We start from the raw sequence: 19,925 nt of genomic DNA on the forward strand, positions 1-19,925 counted from the left end.
GCCTACGCAAGGCTATGTAAAAATTATGATGAACATTTAAGCCCATATTATTTATTTTCAGAAAGTACGAAAGAGAGCCTGTAAATATTAGCCTCCAGTGGTTTAACGCTTTACAAAAGACAATAATGGCCAGAAGAGGGCGACAACATGACACTTATGAACAGCAAACCGTTAGGCTATTAGGCCTACCGGTTTCCAAACCACCGAGCGAATAACCCGTGAATTCAAACCTCAAACCTTACGGTCTATGATTCAAACATATAGGCTACAAATGAAAACCAAAAATCTGAAACCATACCATTTCAATGACAGCTAAAACAGTTTAAATAGCTACACATAAAGGGGAAAAAGAAACTGTTAAAAAAAGAGAAAGAAGTAAAAATAGATAAAGAAATAAGCAGACCTTTAATTAAAGATATGAACAGAGAATAGGCTACACCTGAATCAGGTTCAGATGAAACACTTCTGTCCCTCTAGCGCTCCCCGGGCAACAGAACGCAGATACGAATGCGCGCGTCCGGCCAGCCAACAGCGCGCGCGTGATAGAAACGGAGCGGGTGCGAGTCTAAAACAAACTTACGAGAGCAGCACATCTGAAAAGTGTCTTCAGAGCAGACGCGCGAGTCTGTGCAGTCAGAACTTCTTGGGGAAGAACCGCAAGATAGGAGCGCGTTTAACCTGTCATCGCATAACTAGGTGACCGTTCATTATTTTACATCCACATGGATATCAAAAGGCCTCGATGAGAAGTAAACGAGACTAGAATGCCAGTGAACAGTGGATAGAACGCGGATAGAATCATGATATTTTGGAATATAGCCTACTGGAAGTGATATTTTAAAACATTCTAAGACCGGAGCTGGATGATTCCTTATATTGGATTTGGACAACAATCCTTGGATTTAACCCCAGTGACTGATTAATATTTTGAGCTGATGGAGTATTTTCCTAAATCATTGCTAGTTCGTTTAAAACTCGCTTAACCCCCAAACAGTTTATCGGGTGCGCGCTGTTTGTGAGGAACTGGCAAATTAAAGCGCATTTTGCCGGTATGGTGCGCCTGCTGAATTGCTTAGTCTTGGGGTATTTGACATGGAATCTGCGGATATCTGATGCCCGGGGAGAGTACTGTCACGGCTGGCTAGACGGCAGTGGGAATTACCATGAGGGCTTCCAGTGTCCGGAGGATTTTGATACCTCGGACGCGACGGTGTGCTGCGGGAGCTGCTCGCTGCGCTACTGCTGCGCGGCCCCGGACGCGCGTCTCGACCAGGGAACCTGCACGAACGACAGAGAAGTGGAGAACACCACACAATATGCTGCCCGTAAGACACAAATTAAATCATAAAGTATCAAAAAAACAAAAACAAATAAATAACAACAATACAAAAAAGTTGGATAAAATACACCCGGATACAAAGTTGTAAAATTAACCACATTTGAAATGAAAATAAAAAAACGATAATTCTACGTCTATGATTGAGACAATTGACTGAAACTGAAAAAAAAACAGGCCTAAAGTTTCTCATTTAGAAAAAAAATATTTCTACAAAGTAGCCTAGTTTTATCCTTTTTACTATTAACTTTTTGTAAAACAATTTCTAGATATAGCAGCGTGTTTTATGATAAATACTTCTTTAGTTTAGAACAGGGATATAAAACTAATAACATAATGGTTGAATTACTTAAATTTTACGTGTTGTTGCCAGCAAAAGGATCACATTACAGTATGTCATAACAGGATTATGTTAAATTTTTGGTCTTAAGAACGAAGAGTGTATTATACAATGATTTACTCAGATAAAACAGCAACATCTATAAAGGGATTTGATGTGCAGCATTGCTATAATGTCTGACAGAGCATAGGTTAACCTGACACACCTGCACTCTCTCTACAGACAGCGCATAGAGAAAATCTTCTCATCATAGTCGTTTCTTACAATAATTTGTCATTTTCAGCATTTTTGTAAGTTTAGTTGCCGGATTTTCTTGATTACAGTTGAAAAGTGTGATCCCTGCAGGTGACTGGGAGTCTGGGGGACATCTGTGGTTTGACTTAAAAATCTATAAGACAGCAATTCAACTTATTTAGTTGGCTGAAGTGTTTGCAGTATTGTAAGAATTTTTTTTTTTTTTTAAAAACCCATTCACAAACAAACTAATAATGTGACATCAAATATTACATTTTGATAAAAGTTTAATAGACATGACTAGATTATCATTATTTCTCATTCCACATAATACTGCCTACTGATCTCAGCTACATGTATTGAGGAAAAGTAGGAAGAAATAATGTTTATGTAGATGACTGACCACCAAAACGTCTTAATTATGATTAATCATTCAGTTTACAGACTTAAACTCAGTACACAAACTAATGTGGGTGGTTTTTAAAGCCATAACCTCTGGAAGACAGTGATAATATGTGCTTCGAATATTTTAAACCAAGTTTTAGATATTGAAAAGATAGTTAGTTACAGTGAATAAAAGTAAAATATATTAAGCAGTAAAAAGATTCCCTTTACAATATATCTTGATTTAGCTCAACATTGGCCATTAGTTTGCTGTTATGCGTGCTTTCGAAAGTAATATTCGCCATTAAATAACCCTTTAATGTAGTAACAATACATGAAATCATAAGCAACAACTATCACACATGTCCAATAAAAAGGAATTTCAAAATAACATTTGTGATAAGACTAATGATCATCTCAATCAAAGTCAAGTCACATTTATTTCTTGTATACTTACTATTATATTTAATTCAATGTTGATTCTATTGAGTTCAATAACAGAGTCAGAGCTCATCAATTATTAAATCATTTTGATTCAGTTATATATAGTCATCATTCAGCTCAAGCTTTGTTCTCGTCCAGCCGTCTCAATGCAGTGAAGTTGTTTATTTAACTGTGTCCTTTAAACCTGTGCCGTTTCTCTCTTTCAGAGCCCATCTACGTGCCCTTTCTGATGGTGGGCTCCATCTTCGTGGCATTTGTAGTGGTGGGATCTCTGGTGGCCGTGTACTGCTGCACCTGCCTGCGACCCAAGCAACCCACCCAGCAGCCGATCCGCTTCTCGCTGCGCAGCCAGGGCGAAACCATCCCCATGATCTTCACCACGGCCCCTCCCAGCCTGCGAACGCCGTCACGCCAGTCCAGCACGGCCACCACCAGCTCCAGCTCAGCGGGAGGAGGGAGTTCAGTCCGTCGCTTCTCCCTGGGCCGAGGCGACACACTGGGGCAGTGTTCGCAACAGCAGCTCCTGATGGTCTCATCCTCCTCAGCGTCCACTCCTGTGTCCGTGACCCCGACGCAGCCCTTATTGCCTCCACCGCCCTACACCTCCCAGCAGGGCCTACAGGGCAATAACTCTCTCCAGCACACGCACGGTCACAGCCAGTTACAGCTGCACCACCAGACCCTGCAAAGCTCCGGTTTCCTCCTGCCACAACAGTACTTCTTTCCCATTCCACAGGAACAGTTCTCCGGGAACAAGGGCTTTGCTGACTTCAGCCAGAGCTGACCTGGGCTTCTCGGCTACTGCACAGAAAAGAAATCGGACACTAAAGAGTCGCTCCCGCTCAAAGAAACGGGCCCTTTTAGCAAACTTGACTGGCACTTGTGAGACCATAGCTGGAATTTAAGCTGCGTGGAGCGCTAACGCTGCTGAGATAGTGGACTATCAATCTGACAGACACTCAAGTGCTGGAGACAACACACCAGAACACGGACGCCTACTTCAAAGCACCTATATCTACAATTGATCATATCTTGTGTGCACTTTCAATCTGCTTCTATGAAAAAAAGACATTTTTTGAAAAATACAACTTCCAGCGGTTCAATGACACTCCACTGAAAAATCAAGCCTCTGCATTTGAGGTCATTTGATATGACTACACACATTTTTCTTGACAATCTCAGTCCCATTTAAAGGGTCGTGCCATGTATGAATGAGGGGTTTATAGAAATTGTATTAGATTAAAGGTTTGATCACCAGACTGAGATGAACAGACATTCATCATGCGTTTTTCTCGCTAATAATTCATACACAGTATCGGTCACACCAGGAACACACGTTACCATCATACGAACGCAGAGCTATCCTTGGGAAAACTTCTGTCTTTAATGTTCGGAGAGCGTTAATTCTTCAATTTTGTATAATTTGTAGCAATCTGAAAGCCATTATTGGCTCAGTTTCAGGTGGCAACACTGTTTGTATTTTGTTATATTTGATATGAGATGTTTTGTAAAAGATCAGGTGTATCTAAATGTACAGTCCAGCTGGAACCACATCATATGACGAGACGGCCTTCAACTAAATATCACGGTCTCTAACCAACAGTGTTTTTGAGCTAAATTAAACCGTTTTATCTTTCACCTGTGTTTAGTTGGTTTCACCACACTAAATCAACAGTAATACGCAAGAGACACTCAAGAAACTGTATGACATAACTCACATAAAGGGTTCCATTTTAGAACAGGATGACACTCCAGAAAGCCATTACCAATAATGGGAAATCTTATACAGAAAGAATAGAAGAAAATATTAGGGAAACCTATTCTAGGGGTACATTTACATCAAGCATGGCCAACTTAAATATACAGCTGTTGTTAAAATATAGAAGAGATAACACTTAATGACACTGTCCAACAGAACAGTGAGAATGAAAAATAATAGGATGTCATTTAAGGCATCTCTGCCTTTTCCTGTTTAGACTGATTTTGCATCCTGTTTAATGCCACACACGATAAGCTTCAGTGTCATTTTTTTCTGTTCACACCGAAAGCTAAATTTTGTGCATTTCAACGTCACAGAAAATGTGAAAAAAACAAAAAAACAAAACGTATTCAGCAAGGATGCTTTAAATTGATCAAAAGTGATAGTAAAGACATTTAAAATGTCACTAAAGATTTCTCTTTCAAATAAATGCTGTTCTGTAACTCGATTCATCAGGGAATCTAAAAACATTATGCAGCACAGCTGATTTCAGCAGCATATCAGAATGATTTCTGAAGGGTCATGTGACACTGAAGACTGGAATAATGATGCAGTAAATTCAGCTTTTCCATCAAATGAATAAATAATATTTTAAAATATAAAAGCATTTTGTAATTTGCTATATTTTAAAAAAGTATACAGCCTTGGTGAGCATCAGACCCTTATATGAAAAACTTAAAATCTTTCTGACCCTATACCTGTGAACGGTGGGAATACATTGGGTGCTCATGGGAAGTGCTGAGCCAGAATTTTTAACAGTATAAACAGAGTTTGCTTGCTGTAAACAAGACATCAAGGTCCATTTTAACGCCCTAACTGCCCTTTCAAGAGGATGGGCACTGCAGTGTGCACATATGCATTAGCAAGTGACATGCAGATTAAAAGAGGACATTAAAACCAATGCACGGTATTAAACAGTTTACTCTCTTCTCAAGGCACAAACACTACAGCGGCCAGAAGTGGAGATTTATGATTGCAAAATTTTAGAAATGTATTGGTCTAGACAGGAAATAAGCTTGGAAGTTTATGGTATGGAAACAAAGCAGATTATTGCCAAATCATGACTTTGTGTTCAATGAATTCCCAATGGAGAGTCATGCGATCTGTACTGCGAATACTCCATAAAACACATATAATCAGAGATTCTCCTGTCCCAGTAGTAATATATCTTGGATAACCTTGAGGTTTCCTCAGGATATAACTAACAGAATCTGGTGACACGACAAAAAAATGACAAGACAATTACTCCAGTTGTAAAGTTTATTTCAGTAGTCCTTCATGGCAGTTAAAAGACAAAACACTTAAAAGTTTGCAGTTCCAACATGCTAAACAATCATTTAACAAAAAGACATAAAAGAAAGATCTGAAAGAAAACAATAAAACACCCAATAGAGAATTCGAAACCATATCAAAGTGCATTTTCATTCTTAAAGTGACCAACACTATAGAGGGAGATTCAGCGTACAATTAACATTTAGGCTAAACCAAGAACGACATTTCCATTCATGCAACCAGTCACTTTGACAGACGTGATTTTAGAAAGCAACAGTCCAAGCCTTTAACCAATGTCACATCATATTTCCAGTGTTTGAGTCAAACGTTGACCCACAATGCCACTGATCAGTCAAAAGCACAGCTTAAGGAACCAAATGCACAGAGCTATTAAGGTATTCTTGTCGCGTTAAACAAAAGACGTTTCGGGTTGAAGAAGAAGAAGAAGAAGAGTTACACTGAGATCTGAAACTAAATTAAGAGCATGTACAGTACATCCATCCAGATAAAAAAAAAAATTACTGCAACTGATATGAACTAGATAAGAGAATATTCATCACATAAAACATAAGAGTGCATTGTGCAACATCTCCAGGTCAAGCTTTAGCAGAGCTTCATACAAACCGTGACATACAGACATTTTTACACCTGCACATACACACGCACGCGCGCGCGCGCACACACACAGACACACACCTGCTGACGTACAGGGCCATGCAATGGCATACAGCTCATCGTTAGTATACCTGGAGTCGTGCAGACGGACGAAACAAAGAGCGTCACACAACCGGACACAGAGGACATCACACACGCACCCTCATTCGAGTCACTCTGGTGAACTATTGTAATACAGTTAAACGGACATGCATACCGACGGGACCACGAGCAGTCACGCGCGCATCCGTAACGTAGCTCACATGCACATGCAGACACACATTGCGCAGACGCACTATACAAAACGTGCTCTCCCACGGGGAGAAGAAAACCAACGCACAGACTCCACCATCAAATAAAGAAGCGTTAATAAGACAGTTGTAGTCACAGGCGACGTAAGCTCATGAACCACGACCGGTTTCTGAAGGGGAACCACAAAAAGAGGGACGACGTTTTCATTACAAAGCAGATCAGTCCAAAAAGTCACACTTAGTCCAATATAAAAATACAAATTCACAAAATAACTATAGAGACAAAGTTGAATCGATCCTGTGTGGGTCTGGCGAAATCCTCCGTTCCTCCCCTATGCTAATGGCACTTATACTTGAGGGACTAACTCTCTGTTCTATGTCAAATAAACGGTTATGGTGAACATCTGATCGTCTAAAAGAGATTCACACGACGAGCTGAACGCATAAACGGGGCCGAGGTTCATTACACTCGTGTAGCAGCCTGATACATCAGTATTTTGGTCTAACATGAAAGCGTTATAACGCTGCCTAGCTAGAGTCTCACTGGGGAAAAAAAAAAGTTCCTGTTAGGCACCTTTGTGATCATTGCAGCTGTGTAAGATGTGGAATGCAGAAACGTGTTCAAGAAAGCCGTTGAAACGTTGCCAATTTGTAAAATAAAAACCTGCAAGCTAAAAAGATCTGAAGAATCAGGCACGATACACAGACCAAAACCAAAATCAAAACTAAATACAATAAAAATATACCCAAGTAATTGGCTGAAGGCAACAACAAATGTAAGGCCTTGATACATTAGATGTAACATGAAAAAATAAATAAATAATACTAATTTAAAAAAAAACAAAAAAAAACGTATCAAATGAGTGTAAAAACAACCAGTTAACACCTTTTTTTAAATACACTTTTTTTTAAACAGGGACTGCATTCATAATGTTCTTTGGAAATTTCCGGTGATCTGGGATACGTCTTATTTTTTGGATGCAAATAAAATACATAAGCTTTATAAACAAAACTAAAAGGGAGTGTTTAATGTGCCATTAATGATTAGGAAGTCACAGTCAAAGACCATTACCACAAACGTTTCTCAACACCTTTATCGCCACCCTCGTCAACACCACATTTTTGGCTGTAACACTCGTAGCCGAAGGAATGGCGGAGGAGAGAGGAGAGTCAATTTTTTTTATGCTGTTCTCCTCTGTTTGACAGATCTGAAACCATACTGACCGCAGGCTGGGCAAAAATATGCTAGCACAGTGTCTGCTGTAGAACATACAACTACAGCATAACAGAACTTGATTTTTTTCCCCTACTCGCTCTCATACCGCTTCGTTTTTCGTATCCGTTATTGCCCAGGGGGCCCTGGGCTGGCCAAAGTTTAACTGACAGGCTTCAGCTCTCTGTCAGCCTTTAAAAAGTTGAGTGACCGCTGAGAGGGGGCGGGGTCCAGCGAGCCGGATCTCACCACTCACTGGTCCGCTGCTTGGTGGTGTCGTAGGCTCTGATGACCTCGGACTGGGAGAGCACTCCGTTCTCATCCTGTGAGAAAGCGTAGCCATCTGTAAACAGGACCCAGAAAACATGCATCAGATAAATACACTCAACTAAACATTCTGCTGGCAAACTTATGGAACATGTGATACAAATTAAATCACATAAAAAACATTAAGCAAACAAAAACTACAAGTAATGAGATAATGAAAAAACTAAATTCAATTCCTTCTTTTAGGTGTGCTCTAAATAAGTCACAACTAAATAAATGACTATTCTCTGTAAAAGTGTGCAGAATTTTAACAATATTTTAAGTTTCTCCTTATTTATATCTCCTTAAATAAATCATTCAAGTTCTCTAAATATCTAAAAAAGTTTTTAGAAAATTAAAATTAAATATCATTAAATTATTAGATAATAATTTTTAATTATTTTTAATTTGATTAAAAAAATTAATATATGGCCAAAGACCAATATAAATAGTGGAAATACTTTACATTAGGTGGCCTTAACAACTATGTACTACAATGGTTAAAATAATAATTTGATACAATGCACTTATTGTGTATGTTTATACATTGTACTTACATAAAACATTACCTGCATGTAATTAATTCTGTAATTAATTTCTGTAGTTTAATTTATATTTACACTGTTGACACCTCCATTCCACCTAACCCTACCCTTAAACTTACCCACACCACCACACCTGTCCCTAACTTTACCCGCATCTCAATGCCAGCAACAATGTTTTATAATAAAATATGAACACGATATGTACATTGTACATATGTTTTGATATACATAGTAGTACATAGTAGTTAAGGACACATAATATAAAGTGGGACTGAAATATTTTTTTGCTTGGCTAGAAAAAAATAGAAGGAACATTGTCTGTAAACTCATAAAAGAGGATTCAAGGGCTGTCTGGATTATTCCCAGAGTGTCCTGTTGTTGGGAGTCTAATAAAGCCCTTACATTTAGCTACATAAACTAATGGGACCAAAATGGCTGAAAGTAGTTGTATTGGTCCAAATTAAAGGAGGTCTGTTGTCTGCAGAAAGACGCAGCAAAAAGATATCAGTATGCAAGACATCCTGACTGCCTGCTTCCAGAAATAAACAAAAAAATTCAAATCGGTCTCAAGAGGGGACCTCAAGGAGTGCTATGGCACTGTGGGTGGGCTGGCTGGGATGATTGGGGTAGTCAATAGTAATTATCTTGGCAGACTGCAAATGGAAGTTGGCAGGAAATAAGACACTGAGTGTTGTAATGTCAGATTATTGATTCTACCTGGGGGAATCAACAACTCTTTCTAGGAAGAAATGTGAATAATTTAATCAAATATGGTCAATAAAGTCTTAAAAAAAAAAAAGAACAAAGTAATTTTAATTTCTCACTCATAACTAGCACTATGGTCTCTAGGGCACTGCACACTGGGATTGGCCCCTTCATCTATGACTCACCTTATGTCTCAACCGACTCGACCTCTACCTGCTGGCCTGAGGGGGCACATGCAAGAGGCCGAGGAGGGCAATGCATTGTGGGAATGATAGTGGCAAATTGAAATGATTAAATATGACTCTGCCTGTCAAATCAAAACACAGCAACACAGCAGCACATGCACAGGTGGGGAATGGGAAGGACGTGATGGACGGTGCAGTTTAATAATGGTGTTAATATGTATTGTTTTTGTAAGGCAACTGGAATAATGTTTAGCGGTATGAGCTAAGGGGAAAAATGCATATAACATCAGACTATCACTGAACGTCCCCCATCCTCACCTAAAAGCAAACACAAAAAAATAAAAGCAAATAAAGACAGGCAACAAACAGAAAAGAAATATGAATGTAAAACTATAAAGAAATGAAAAGGCAAGGGTTCTCAACTGGTCATGCTTCAGGAGCCAGATTTTACTTTGGACATCACTATATTATCTTGTAGTAATACATTTATTTTTTAAACAATATATATATATTTTTATATTGATTTAAAACTATATATATATATATATATATATATATTTATATATATATATACACATATATATACATATATATATATATAAAATTATTATATCAAATAATTTAAATAAATGTATATAATAATTTAATTTAAAAATATTCATTTATTTTTAAAACCTATAGTGATATTTTTATTTGAAACAATACTTTTTTATATTGATTTAAAATCAAAACAAAGCTTACCAGTTGAAAAGCTTACAACTGAAAGGAAGCACATGAAAAGTGTAGTATAACAGCATATCCAAAGAGAAAATATTAGTAATGTGTTAAGACGGTGTGTTTATGTGTGAACGTATGTGTGACTGTGCATATATGTCTGACTCCTCATGAATCATTTAATAATCACTTAATTTGAACTGCGATATCCTCAGCAAAATTCTCCAGATTTCCACGGAAGCCCATGTTAAGATACTGATAAAAGCATGAGATATAAGTTCCTGTGCCCAAAAACATCTGGCTGAGGACTCCAGCTTTGTTAATGCAGCTGTCCCTTTTGATTGATATTATGGCTACATTAGTTATTATCTGCAGCTGTCAAGAACAACCATCCTCACCTAATTTTCAGGGGCTTTGGTTCAGGTTTGTACTTCATTAAGTGTCTGCAGTTGCACGTCCATAAGCCCTTGCGTGTGAGAGTGAACCTGCATTTCGATGCTGCAGATGGGAATGGTGGGGTGTGTGTGCGTCAGTGATTCTGCATGAGTCTGTCTGTGATGTCTGTATTGTGGAGAACATGTCGGTGTGTCTGTGTCCGTGTGCCTGTGGGTGGCAGAGCACATGAGTGTCGCTGACGTACGGAGTAGATTCTGCTGCATGGAGTCGGACCGGTACACGCTGACAGTGCTCTTCTTAAAGACGTTCTTCAGGAGTTGGGCTCTCTCGGTCAAACTACAAGGAAGGACACAAAGAGAAACAGACACAGACATAGTTATGCGCATAATGGGAGTCTCTTTTCTCTTCCCACAGAAGAGCGATCGAATTAAAGACAAACTTCCTGCTGGACAGATGTGTCTCCAGTGAGGGGTCGAGGAGACGGAATGAGACCGGAGCCGGGAGAGCAGCCAGTAGGATCATTTACACTTGGAGGAGATCCCTGCTGATCCGCTGTTTTTGCTTGTTCTCTTTTATTATGAATTCACGAGGAATGGCCCTCACCTCTTCCCATGCACCACAGCTCCTGGATCTTTGGACAGTGCCTCCAACTCCTGCACCTCATCAACCAGGGTCTTAAAGCACAACCTTTTCATACTGAGGAAAGATTAACACAAAAAGTCAAAACTGTGAGAAAGATGGAAGGAAACCCACCTGCATTATGTCAGTTAATACCAATCATGAGTAGTAAGCATTTTGAATAATCCATCAATGCTTGTAACATTTTATAGATGACAAAATATAGACCATGTAGACCAGAGAAACAAGCATGAATCCATCTTTACAGAACTTTTGTGTTACCTCTGAAATATTTCAATGGCATCGCTGTCTAAGAGTAATTAGCTGGTGAAGTGTGATTGACTTATAGATTTAAAAAAAGTTATTATTTAGTTAGCATTGTAATGTTGTAATGTATTGTAAAATTGGATGTCATAACAAATGTCAGTAGACCGGGAAGATTATAAAACGAGCGGTTTGTTCAAAATGGCAAGATCTTACCTTGCAGTGGAAATATTAACCGGAAGACAGAACACAACGAGCGCAGTGCTGAAAAGGGGCGCAGTGCTGAAAAGGGGCGCAATGCTACATACGATCTATAGGAAGATAAGTTAAGGGTTGCATGGCTGGTACTGAAGAAACTCAACTCACACTTTGTAGGCCACATCAAACACCAGAGAGGTGATGGGAATAAAGATCAGGCCCATCCAGAACACTCCCGAACTGAACATCATGTCGGCCTGGAAAACACACACACACACACACACACACACACACACACACACACACACACACACACACACGAGAGAGAGCATCAAAGAGAATCTGTCACTGATTTCTAAACTTAAAACCATTTAACTGGACTCTCACAACATCACTATTACAAAGAGCTCATCTTTCAACCACCAATCTGACCAAACCTTATTATGTAATCTAGCTAAGGGGTGTTGGACTGTGAACTCATCCTAGAACATTTTAAAAGTATGTGTGACAGATGAGAAGCCAGAGAGACAAGAAAAGAGGAATGGGAGGCAGATGAGAGAGTCAGCTAGAGTACTGATCTCAACTGTTGACTGCGTACGGTACTACCCAGATCACCTTTCTTAAACCCTGCTCCCAAATGATGACCTGACCTGTCAGAACGCCTCTGCTTCTTATGATACATGGGAGGCAGTGGAGTAAGAAATCACCATATTTTTAAAAAAAGGGCTCATCATACACAGCTGTCTGTGACTGACAGAAACGCAAAAAACTGCCAAGACTTTAAACTGATATAAAAGAAAAGAAACAAACAACACTAAACAAAAGTTTGGGGTCAGCATGATTTAAAAAAAAGATATTAGTACTTTTAATAAGTAATAGCTCATTAAGTTGATCAAAAGTGAAAGTAAAGACATAATGTTACAAAAGAAAAACAAGTGCTGTTTAAAGAATCCTACCCCCCCCCCCCCACTTAATTCATGTGTATGTGACGATTTAAATGCATATGAAAGTAAATCGAAAGGAACATTAACCACTGAAATCACTGCACAGATACCAACACAAATAGTTCAAAGTGCTTAATGTTTCTGCAAAACTATTTTACCTTGAGTTGAGTTAGAAAAAAAGAAGAGAGAGAAAAAAGATGTGCGGCCCATTATTTGGGTCATATTTAAAAAATGGATGAGCTCAGTTATGCATAAACAGCACTATCTGTTATCACAGTCAAGATAACCGGATGTTACCATCATAACTCTTAGAAAGCACCGCATGGTACTAAGTGCAAAACTCAGACAAATAAGTCTTCATTATCTGAATCAGTTCATATCAGGAGCAGGATAAATTTCCATAAAATTCCAAATTGGAACAGAATAAACTTGTTATCTCAAAAATTTCCACAACCAAAGCGAATGATTCCTAAACGAGAGCCAGAGCAAGGCCAGTATCAGAACACCCATCAGCCAAAATATACCCATGAATTAAATAAACAAGCAGCAGAGAGATTCATGGGCCTTGGACTGGATGATACTGAGACAATCAGTGAGGTAATGATATTAAGGTCTTCAAAGACATCAATCTCTCAGATAATTAGAAGAGTTTGCGTAGGTGTGCCTTTTCATTGTAAAACATCTTAAATCATAACGGACACTTCCAAACTGAACAGTGTGAAAGCTAGTGAGGAAGCAAGGGAATTGGAGAGAGAGAAAGAGTAAAAGAAAGGGTTCTCTGTGGTTCCGCAGGGTCTGATTTGCAAGACAGGGATATTCTGGCGTAGGCTAGTGGGGTGTGAGATGCAGTCATCTGCGCTTATCCTGTTTGCTTTGGCCCAGCTGTGTTGAAAATACCTGTCATTAAATGTCAAAGAGCACCGATCCGCCCCCTTGCAATGCTATTCAACATACATACTTGCGCCACTTGTCTAAACTCGGCGCTCCAAAACAAATCATCTTCCTGTAATCTAAACCAGTAAAGGCCCAAGCACAAAGCCGAGAGGCACACCTGCCTGCAGCAATCTACCACAGGCTTCAGGTGTTCCCAAATTAGCTAATCTACTCACCATTACAGGAAAATAGACTTTGATGTCTAACAAAACATCAGCGTCAGGAAATCTCAAATGACTGGAAATCAAAATGGCTTCCTCCACCCTACTAATGTCATCTTTGACCCTGAATGAAACAAGCGTTCTGTGTTGCCAAGAGGAATTAGAGAAAATTGTGCACGGGTGAAAAGATATTCACGTCGTGGTGAAATCCGACAGTCCCAGAGGTAGCGTAATTTTCTCTTTGATAATAGTAGTTTAATCATTTTCATTGGAGGCCAATGATTTGAAAAATCCGACAAGACCTGAAGGGCTCAAAGAGATTTAGCATTTAGTGCGAACAAAATCAACAGTGGGAATGTTAAATTGGAGTCAATTATACAAGTACAATGTCAAACTTCATTAATGTTTTCCTGTTAAGTTGGGTTATAAATACTCTTGAAAATCAACAAATGGAATCATTATACTATTTTTTCAACATCAATTTTACAAAAAATTCTGGAACAAATACAATAAATCCAGCTTGCTTTTGAAAGCGTGCAGGCTGCAGACGTATTTTTAGGGCAGAATAATAAACCGCCGTGTCCTCGTCTCGGCAGGCAGTCAAGGGTGTCCACATCAACTATTTTGACAGGATATTGACTCCCTCTGTGTCTGCCGGACACATACTCAAACAAACATGCACACATCATGCAACTTCCCTGTTTAAAAAATAAAAGAAATAAAAACGTTTACATTGGTAGCTGTGTTTTATCTAGTTTCTATCTGCCATTAGCAAGCCACCATGTTAAAAATAGGTAGGACTTTGTTTATAGCTGGTCCAAGCTAGTAGATCATCTAGGAACAACAACAAATCCAATGCTTTAAAACAGTCAACAGCTTAAGTTTCATCTGACTCCCATCTGAAGCCTTAATAAAAAAACAATAAAACAATATGCATGCAAAATATTAAGTATGCAAACACTCAATTGTGCAAATATAAGCACACACACACAGGCTGCCATCAATTTCCATAGGCAGTCAAAGCACTGAATGTGTTCTTCAAAGCTGTCATGTGTGCTCATTAAAGGGTTTTGACTACAGCCATCAAAGTAAACCACTGAATATCATTAGACGATCATGTTACCCCTGTTGGATTTAGCCATATTTAAATGCAACTTGGACAAAAGCTAATGCTACATGGAAATCAGACAAAAACAAACTCATATCAATCACTGTAAACTGAAATAAGTTGACATATACACAAAACTGTAATGAATCAATTGTTCTGTCAGAAGTACACACTAACGGACCATTTAAAATCTTCAATCAGGTCTTTCAAAACCTGAAAGCAAACGTTGACAGATTCTATTAGCGCTTAAAACAGGCAAACTGAGTCTGGGGTGTTTATCATTCAATCCCACGTGGTGACTTCCTCTGGTGATTGACAGGATGGATTAACTATGCCTGGATGCACTAATCAGTGGTGCTGTGAAACAGCAGAGTTTGGCTACTCATGCCTGCCAGTGATAATGTTGGCCCAAGAATGTTAATACCACCCATTGTGATGGTAAATATGAGATGAGAACAATTCAGACATGGTCATTCACCCTCAGCCTGGCCCTTTGGCTTTAGGGACTCAATACTAACGCCGAGCCGAGCCGATTTTAGCCACGTTCACTCACACAGTCGTGTGCAAAAAGAATACAGACTGTTTTGCCTTTTCTTCCAAAATCTAAATATTCCACTTGCAATTAATTTAAAAACGCTTTTAATATAAGCCAAGTCAGTCATTCAAAAAGTCTAATGTCAAGTTGTGTATATAAACAACTGAGCTGCAAATGTTCTATCAATATTCCTCTAGACAGTTTGCGGTTTTGAATGTGTAGAGCAAAGATATTCAAAATCCCACTGGACCAGATGCTGAAATACACAACTAGATTCCCATCTAAATGTTTGTTGTATTTGAAATGGAGAAAGAGGAAAAGAGGAAGAAGAAAAGAAAGAAAGAGACGTCTAATTCCAATAGGGCCTGCAAATTCACCAATTCTCGGCTGTCGTCGTCTCAAAACATAAGGTATGGAACATCGCAAGGTCTTCGAGTGTCCAGTATGGAAATCACTCCCCATGCATGTGCCACTCTCAGCGTGGAACATCACCATGGACTGAGGGGAATTTAGGAAAATGTTTTTATCTAAGAACTCAAGAACTCGAATAAACAAACATTGGCATTCGCTCACTCGGTTGGGGGAAAAGCTATTTATTCATAGCAGAGGACACACACATATGTTGGTTTTCCATGTTTTATGGGGACTTTTTACTATACACACTGTATATCCCCCCCCCCCCCCACACACACACTTTATACAATGGGGTCCAAAAACCTAGGATTTTAAAATCTAATTTAAACCTGGAAAGCCACTTTGAAACATTGAAATTCAATAATTAAAAAGTATTTAAATTAGGGCTTAAGTTAGAATACAATGAATAAAATAATTATATAAATGAAATGTGCTTCTAAAAAAACAACAACTAGCTTCTCATCAGACATTTAGACCCCACTAATTAAAATGAACTAAATATTTGACTAAGATGTCAGACAGCAATTGCCTGACAAGTTCTGTTTAACAAAGTTGGAAATAGAGCAGATCACACACACACACATACACAGTTTCCAGTAAGCAGTGTAACAAGAGCAGCAGTATAGGTTTATCTGCGGATAGGGAGAGTGAGGCTCTAAAGGTGAAATCTTGTACATCAAAGCGAGTGGAACAAGATGAATGGCCTGTCTCACACAGATACCAGGTGCACTTGAATAAAACCGACCCGTCCTCTGCATTCAATGGAAGAATAGAGAGGAATGTGCCACAGAACACCTTCAATGCAGCTACATCTAACCGTTACATCACGTCTCTGACATCTAAAGATCTTTTTAGCATCGTTGTAGGGCTTGTTTTATCCGCTGGGACTTTCTTTAGAGTGTTATCTAAATCCTACAAGCCTTTGGACGCAGTATGTGATGCGCGTCTGTTCAGAGGTTCATTCAAGACATGACTGGCTGAACGCGTGTATTTTCAACAGGTGTGTGAAATGAGGAGAGCTTTGTAAAGGCAGGCGAGGTGATAGTTGGGAAATCGGCAGGTTCTTGATGTCGAGCGCAGTATCTCAAGCTGACTTGAGTGGGACATGCTGTGATAAGACTGTCTGAACCACATCTAGATCAAAAGTATATTGTTAACGGCATTCATTATTTGAGGATGTAGAGCAACTTGATTTTTACTAAACTGGGTGTCTCTAGGCTGCACTTGGTTCATGAATGAGGTTTCAGTACAGTTCAGACTCGAAGGTCTGTGGTTTGATTTGTCTTATAATATAAACCCCAGGTTTACTTTACGGTCACATTTTGGTGAAATTACAAATAAAAAAGATAGGAGTTACATCTACTGGGATGCAAAAAAATGAAAGAAGTACTTCAGCGCTGGGAAGATGAATCTGTATTTAAACTGGGTCATTAATGTAGTAGAAATGTGATTTTTTTATTTATTTAGTCCTTTCCAGACTGAGAAAAGACAGAAAACTTATTTTTGTCTCATGGGGATGAAGGACTACAATTCCCAGAATGCTTTGCTTCCCTACGAGGCCACACCCAAAGCCGCCTACTAGATTACTGAATCACTGATCACTTTCCCACCGCTACCGCGTTCATTTTCATAAAATCAGTTTAGTTAGAGAACAGACACTACAATTAAAAACTGAACGTGTCTGTTCAATATGTGACTTAGCCGCTGAGGGAGTCTCACAGCCCAAAACGCTGCAGGAGTCAGATATATTGACAGTCATGGATGAGCTTGTGATGAGAGGTGAGGTAAGCGCGTCCGCGGCATAGATTCACAGCGCATGTTCAGTCTGGCGCGTTTTCAGTTCATGCCTTTGAAAGCTTAACTTTCATAGGAATCAGTTTGAGAAGTTGAAAGACTTACTTTGCTCTGCTGGCCGCACCGTTTAAACATGAATGCCTGAGGCTGCAGCTGCGAGATGAGTGCTGTGAGTGTGATCTCCCATCCCCCGTGACATGCGGAAATGGCTCCCTCTGCTGGCTGTAGTCTTTAGCCTCTGGCCAACAATTCCTCCGATGGCGCAAATTGAGGATATTTGCGTCATGGGAGGAATTTTTCCAGATCCAAACTACAATCATGCATCCAAACTACAATCCTAACTACAATGGTGAGTAATGGTAAGTAAGACTTTTTTTAAAGAAATTAATGATAAACATTTCTTAAAAATCCTATCGACCCAAAATTTTTGAATGGTACTATACAGTAATACTTCATTCATATACTATAGGATCTTTTTCCAAGACACTTCAAAATAATACCTTGGTACTTGTCCAAATAATGATTAAGAATTAAGTGAATTAAAATTAAGTGCGATAATTCTGTAAGTGTGATATTTTAGCGTCTTTTAGCGCTTCCTATCAGATAACGTTTTCCCTTTTTTAGGGTGCTTTCACACCTGGCTTGTTTCTGTCTTAGTTCAGAAAGTTTAACCATTGATACGCTTTGAAATGTTGCCTTGTGAAAGGAAACCGAATCAAGAAGAAAATGCAACATTGTAACATATGAAGTCCCTGTTCGGAACAAAGCAAACAATCTACAGGTCTGAAAACACCCTTAGTCTTTCTCTTCAGCCCTTCAGGCAGCTGTGGCAGCAGTCAGAGATGGCTGTAAGGTGGCCCAGAGTTCAGTTGTGTTCAGGTGCGCGCCCTTCTCTTAGGTGCCCCTCGTGCACCGGTGTAATGCTGTTGCTATGGTTTCCCTTGGCATTGAGTTACCCTGAACCTCTGGGGTCTGATCTACTCTACTACCCTACATGTAGAGAGAAAGAGCTGATAAAAGAGCCCACTTGACTGGCCATTCACCGCACACGTTAGAGGAAGAGGCTACTGTTTCACAATGCCAGATGATGGGATTAAAAACTTCAGATGCTATTGAGAGTATTTAGACAGTGGCAACGATGTGTGCGAACAGAGCGCTCTTTTATTGATGCCCAGATGGTATATAAATAAATAAAATAGCAAAAATAAATGAAAACCATACCAAACTATTATAAACACACAAGTGTTTTGTCTGTATTCCAGGACTGCTCCACTCTTTTCGCACATAAGCAGATGTACATGTTTTCATACTGCTCTTCCTCACAGGTGACACAAATAGGGCCTATTAGGCCCCATTAGGAGATTATGAGGTGAGAAAAGAGCAGAGACCTGTGGTGCCCTGAGGCCTTACAGAGGTGTAGAGTTTCCAGCCCCCTGCTCACCCTAATGAACACACACAAACTCTTAATGCTCAGATTATGGCACAGATAGTGTAGAGCCCCAGGCCAGAGAGAGGGTGGTCTGTGCGTGTTTTATATCACCTGACACATCCAAGAGCCCCAAGGGGCGAGGATGGGCTGTGTGTGTGTGTTTTTTTAGTTCAGCTATGTTTTGGGGACAAAATTGCTAAAAGGGGGGAGCTGTTCATAAATTAAACAAATGACTAAATCCTAATTCCTTAGTCAAATTATATATACATTTTATCACCAATACAGATTTATTAGTTAGATTTAAGGTATTGAGATTAGCCAGATAAAATGTTAAAACCTGTGTCTATTTTTGAGAAATATGTAAATGTATCCCAAAATCAGCTAAAACGGTTTTCTATTTTTTTTTTGGGAAACACTTTATTTTACCGTGTCCTTGTTACACGTTATATGTAATTAATATAGTAATAACAGTAAATTATGCATAATTATATGCAACTGAACCTCAACTAAACCCTAATATTACCCTCATCCTATTTATGTTACTCTGTACTTAATTATATAATTACATTGTAACAATGAATTACCATAAAATAAAGTGTAACCTCCTTCTTTCTTATTTTTTATGTAATTTATCCCTGTGATGGCAAAGCTGAATTTGTAGCATCATTACGGTCACACAATGTCACACAACCCTTCTAATATGCTGAGTTGGTGCTCAAGAAACATTCATTATTATCCATTTAAAAAACAAAAACAGCTGTGAGTTAATATTTTTGTGGAAACCTTTAT

General features: G+C 39.0%; 2 protein-coding genes across 7 annotated transcripts in view; one reads left to right on the plus strand and one right to left on the minus strand.

Annotated features, from left to right (window-relative positions):
- Window positions 1-548: 548 nt before the first annotated feature.
- Window positions 549-4,376, plus strand: shisa3 (shisa family member 3). Its single transcript, XM_067456527.1, has 2 exons — window positions 549-1,325; window positions 2,945-4,376. The coding sequence occupies exons 1-2, from the start codon at window positions 1,052-1,054 to the stop codon at window positions 3,520-3,522; spliced, it is 852 nt and encodes a 283-aa protein (XP_067312628.1). The 5' UTR covers window positions 549-1,051; the 3' UTR covers window positions 3,523-4,376.
- A 1,367-nt stretch (window positions 4,377-5,743) lies between these two features.
- atp8a1 (ATPase phospholipid transporting 8A1) overlaps window positions 5,744-19,925 on the minus strand; it is a 158,570-nt gene continuing 144,388 nt past the window's right edge. For 5 of the 6 annotated variants that reach the window (XM_067457301.1, XM_067457302.1, XM_067457299.1 and 2 more), the window contains 4 exons: window positions 11,987-12,075; window positions 11,342-11,434; window positions 10,983-11,074; window positions 5,744-8,230 (listed from right to left, as the gene is read on the minus strand). In XM_067457301.1, coding sequence (XP_067313402.1) covers window positions 8,133-8,230; window positions 10,983-11,074; window positions 11,342-11,434; window positions 11,987-12,075 — 372 coding nt within the window. In that variant the 3' untranslated portion in view covers window positions 5,744-8,132. The other variant, XM_067457305.1, reaches the window with a different exon arrangement.

This window comes from Pseudorasbora parva, chromosome 11 (assembly GCF_024679245.1).
Source record: "Pseudorasbora parva isolate DD20220531a chromosome 11, ASM2467924v1, whole genome shotgun sequence".
In the NCBI taxonomy this organism is placed as follows: Eukaryota; Metazoa; Chordata; class Actinopteri; order Cypriniformes; family Gobionidae; genus Pseudorasbora; species Pseudorasbora parva.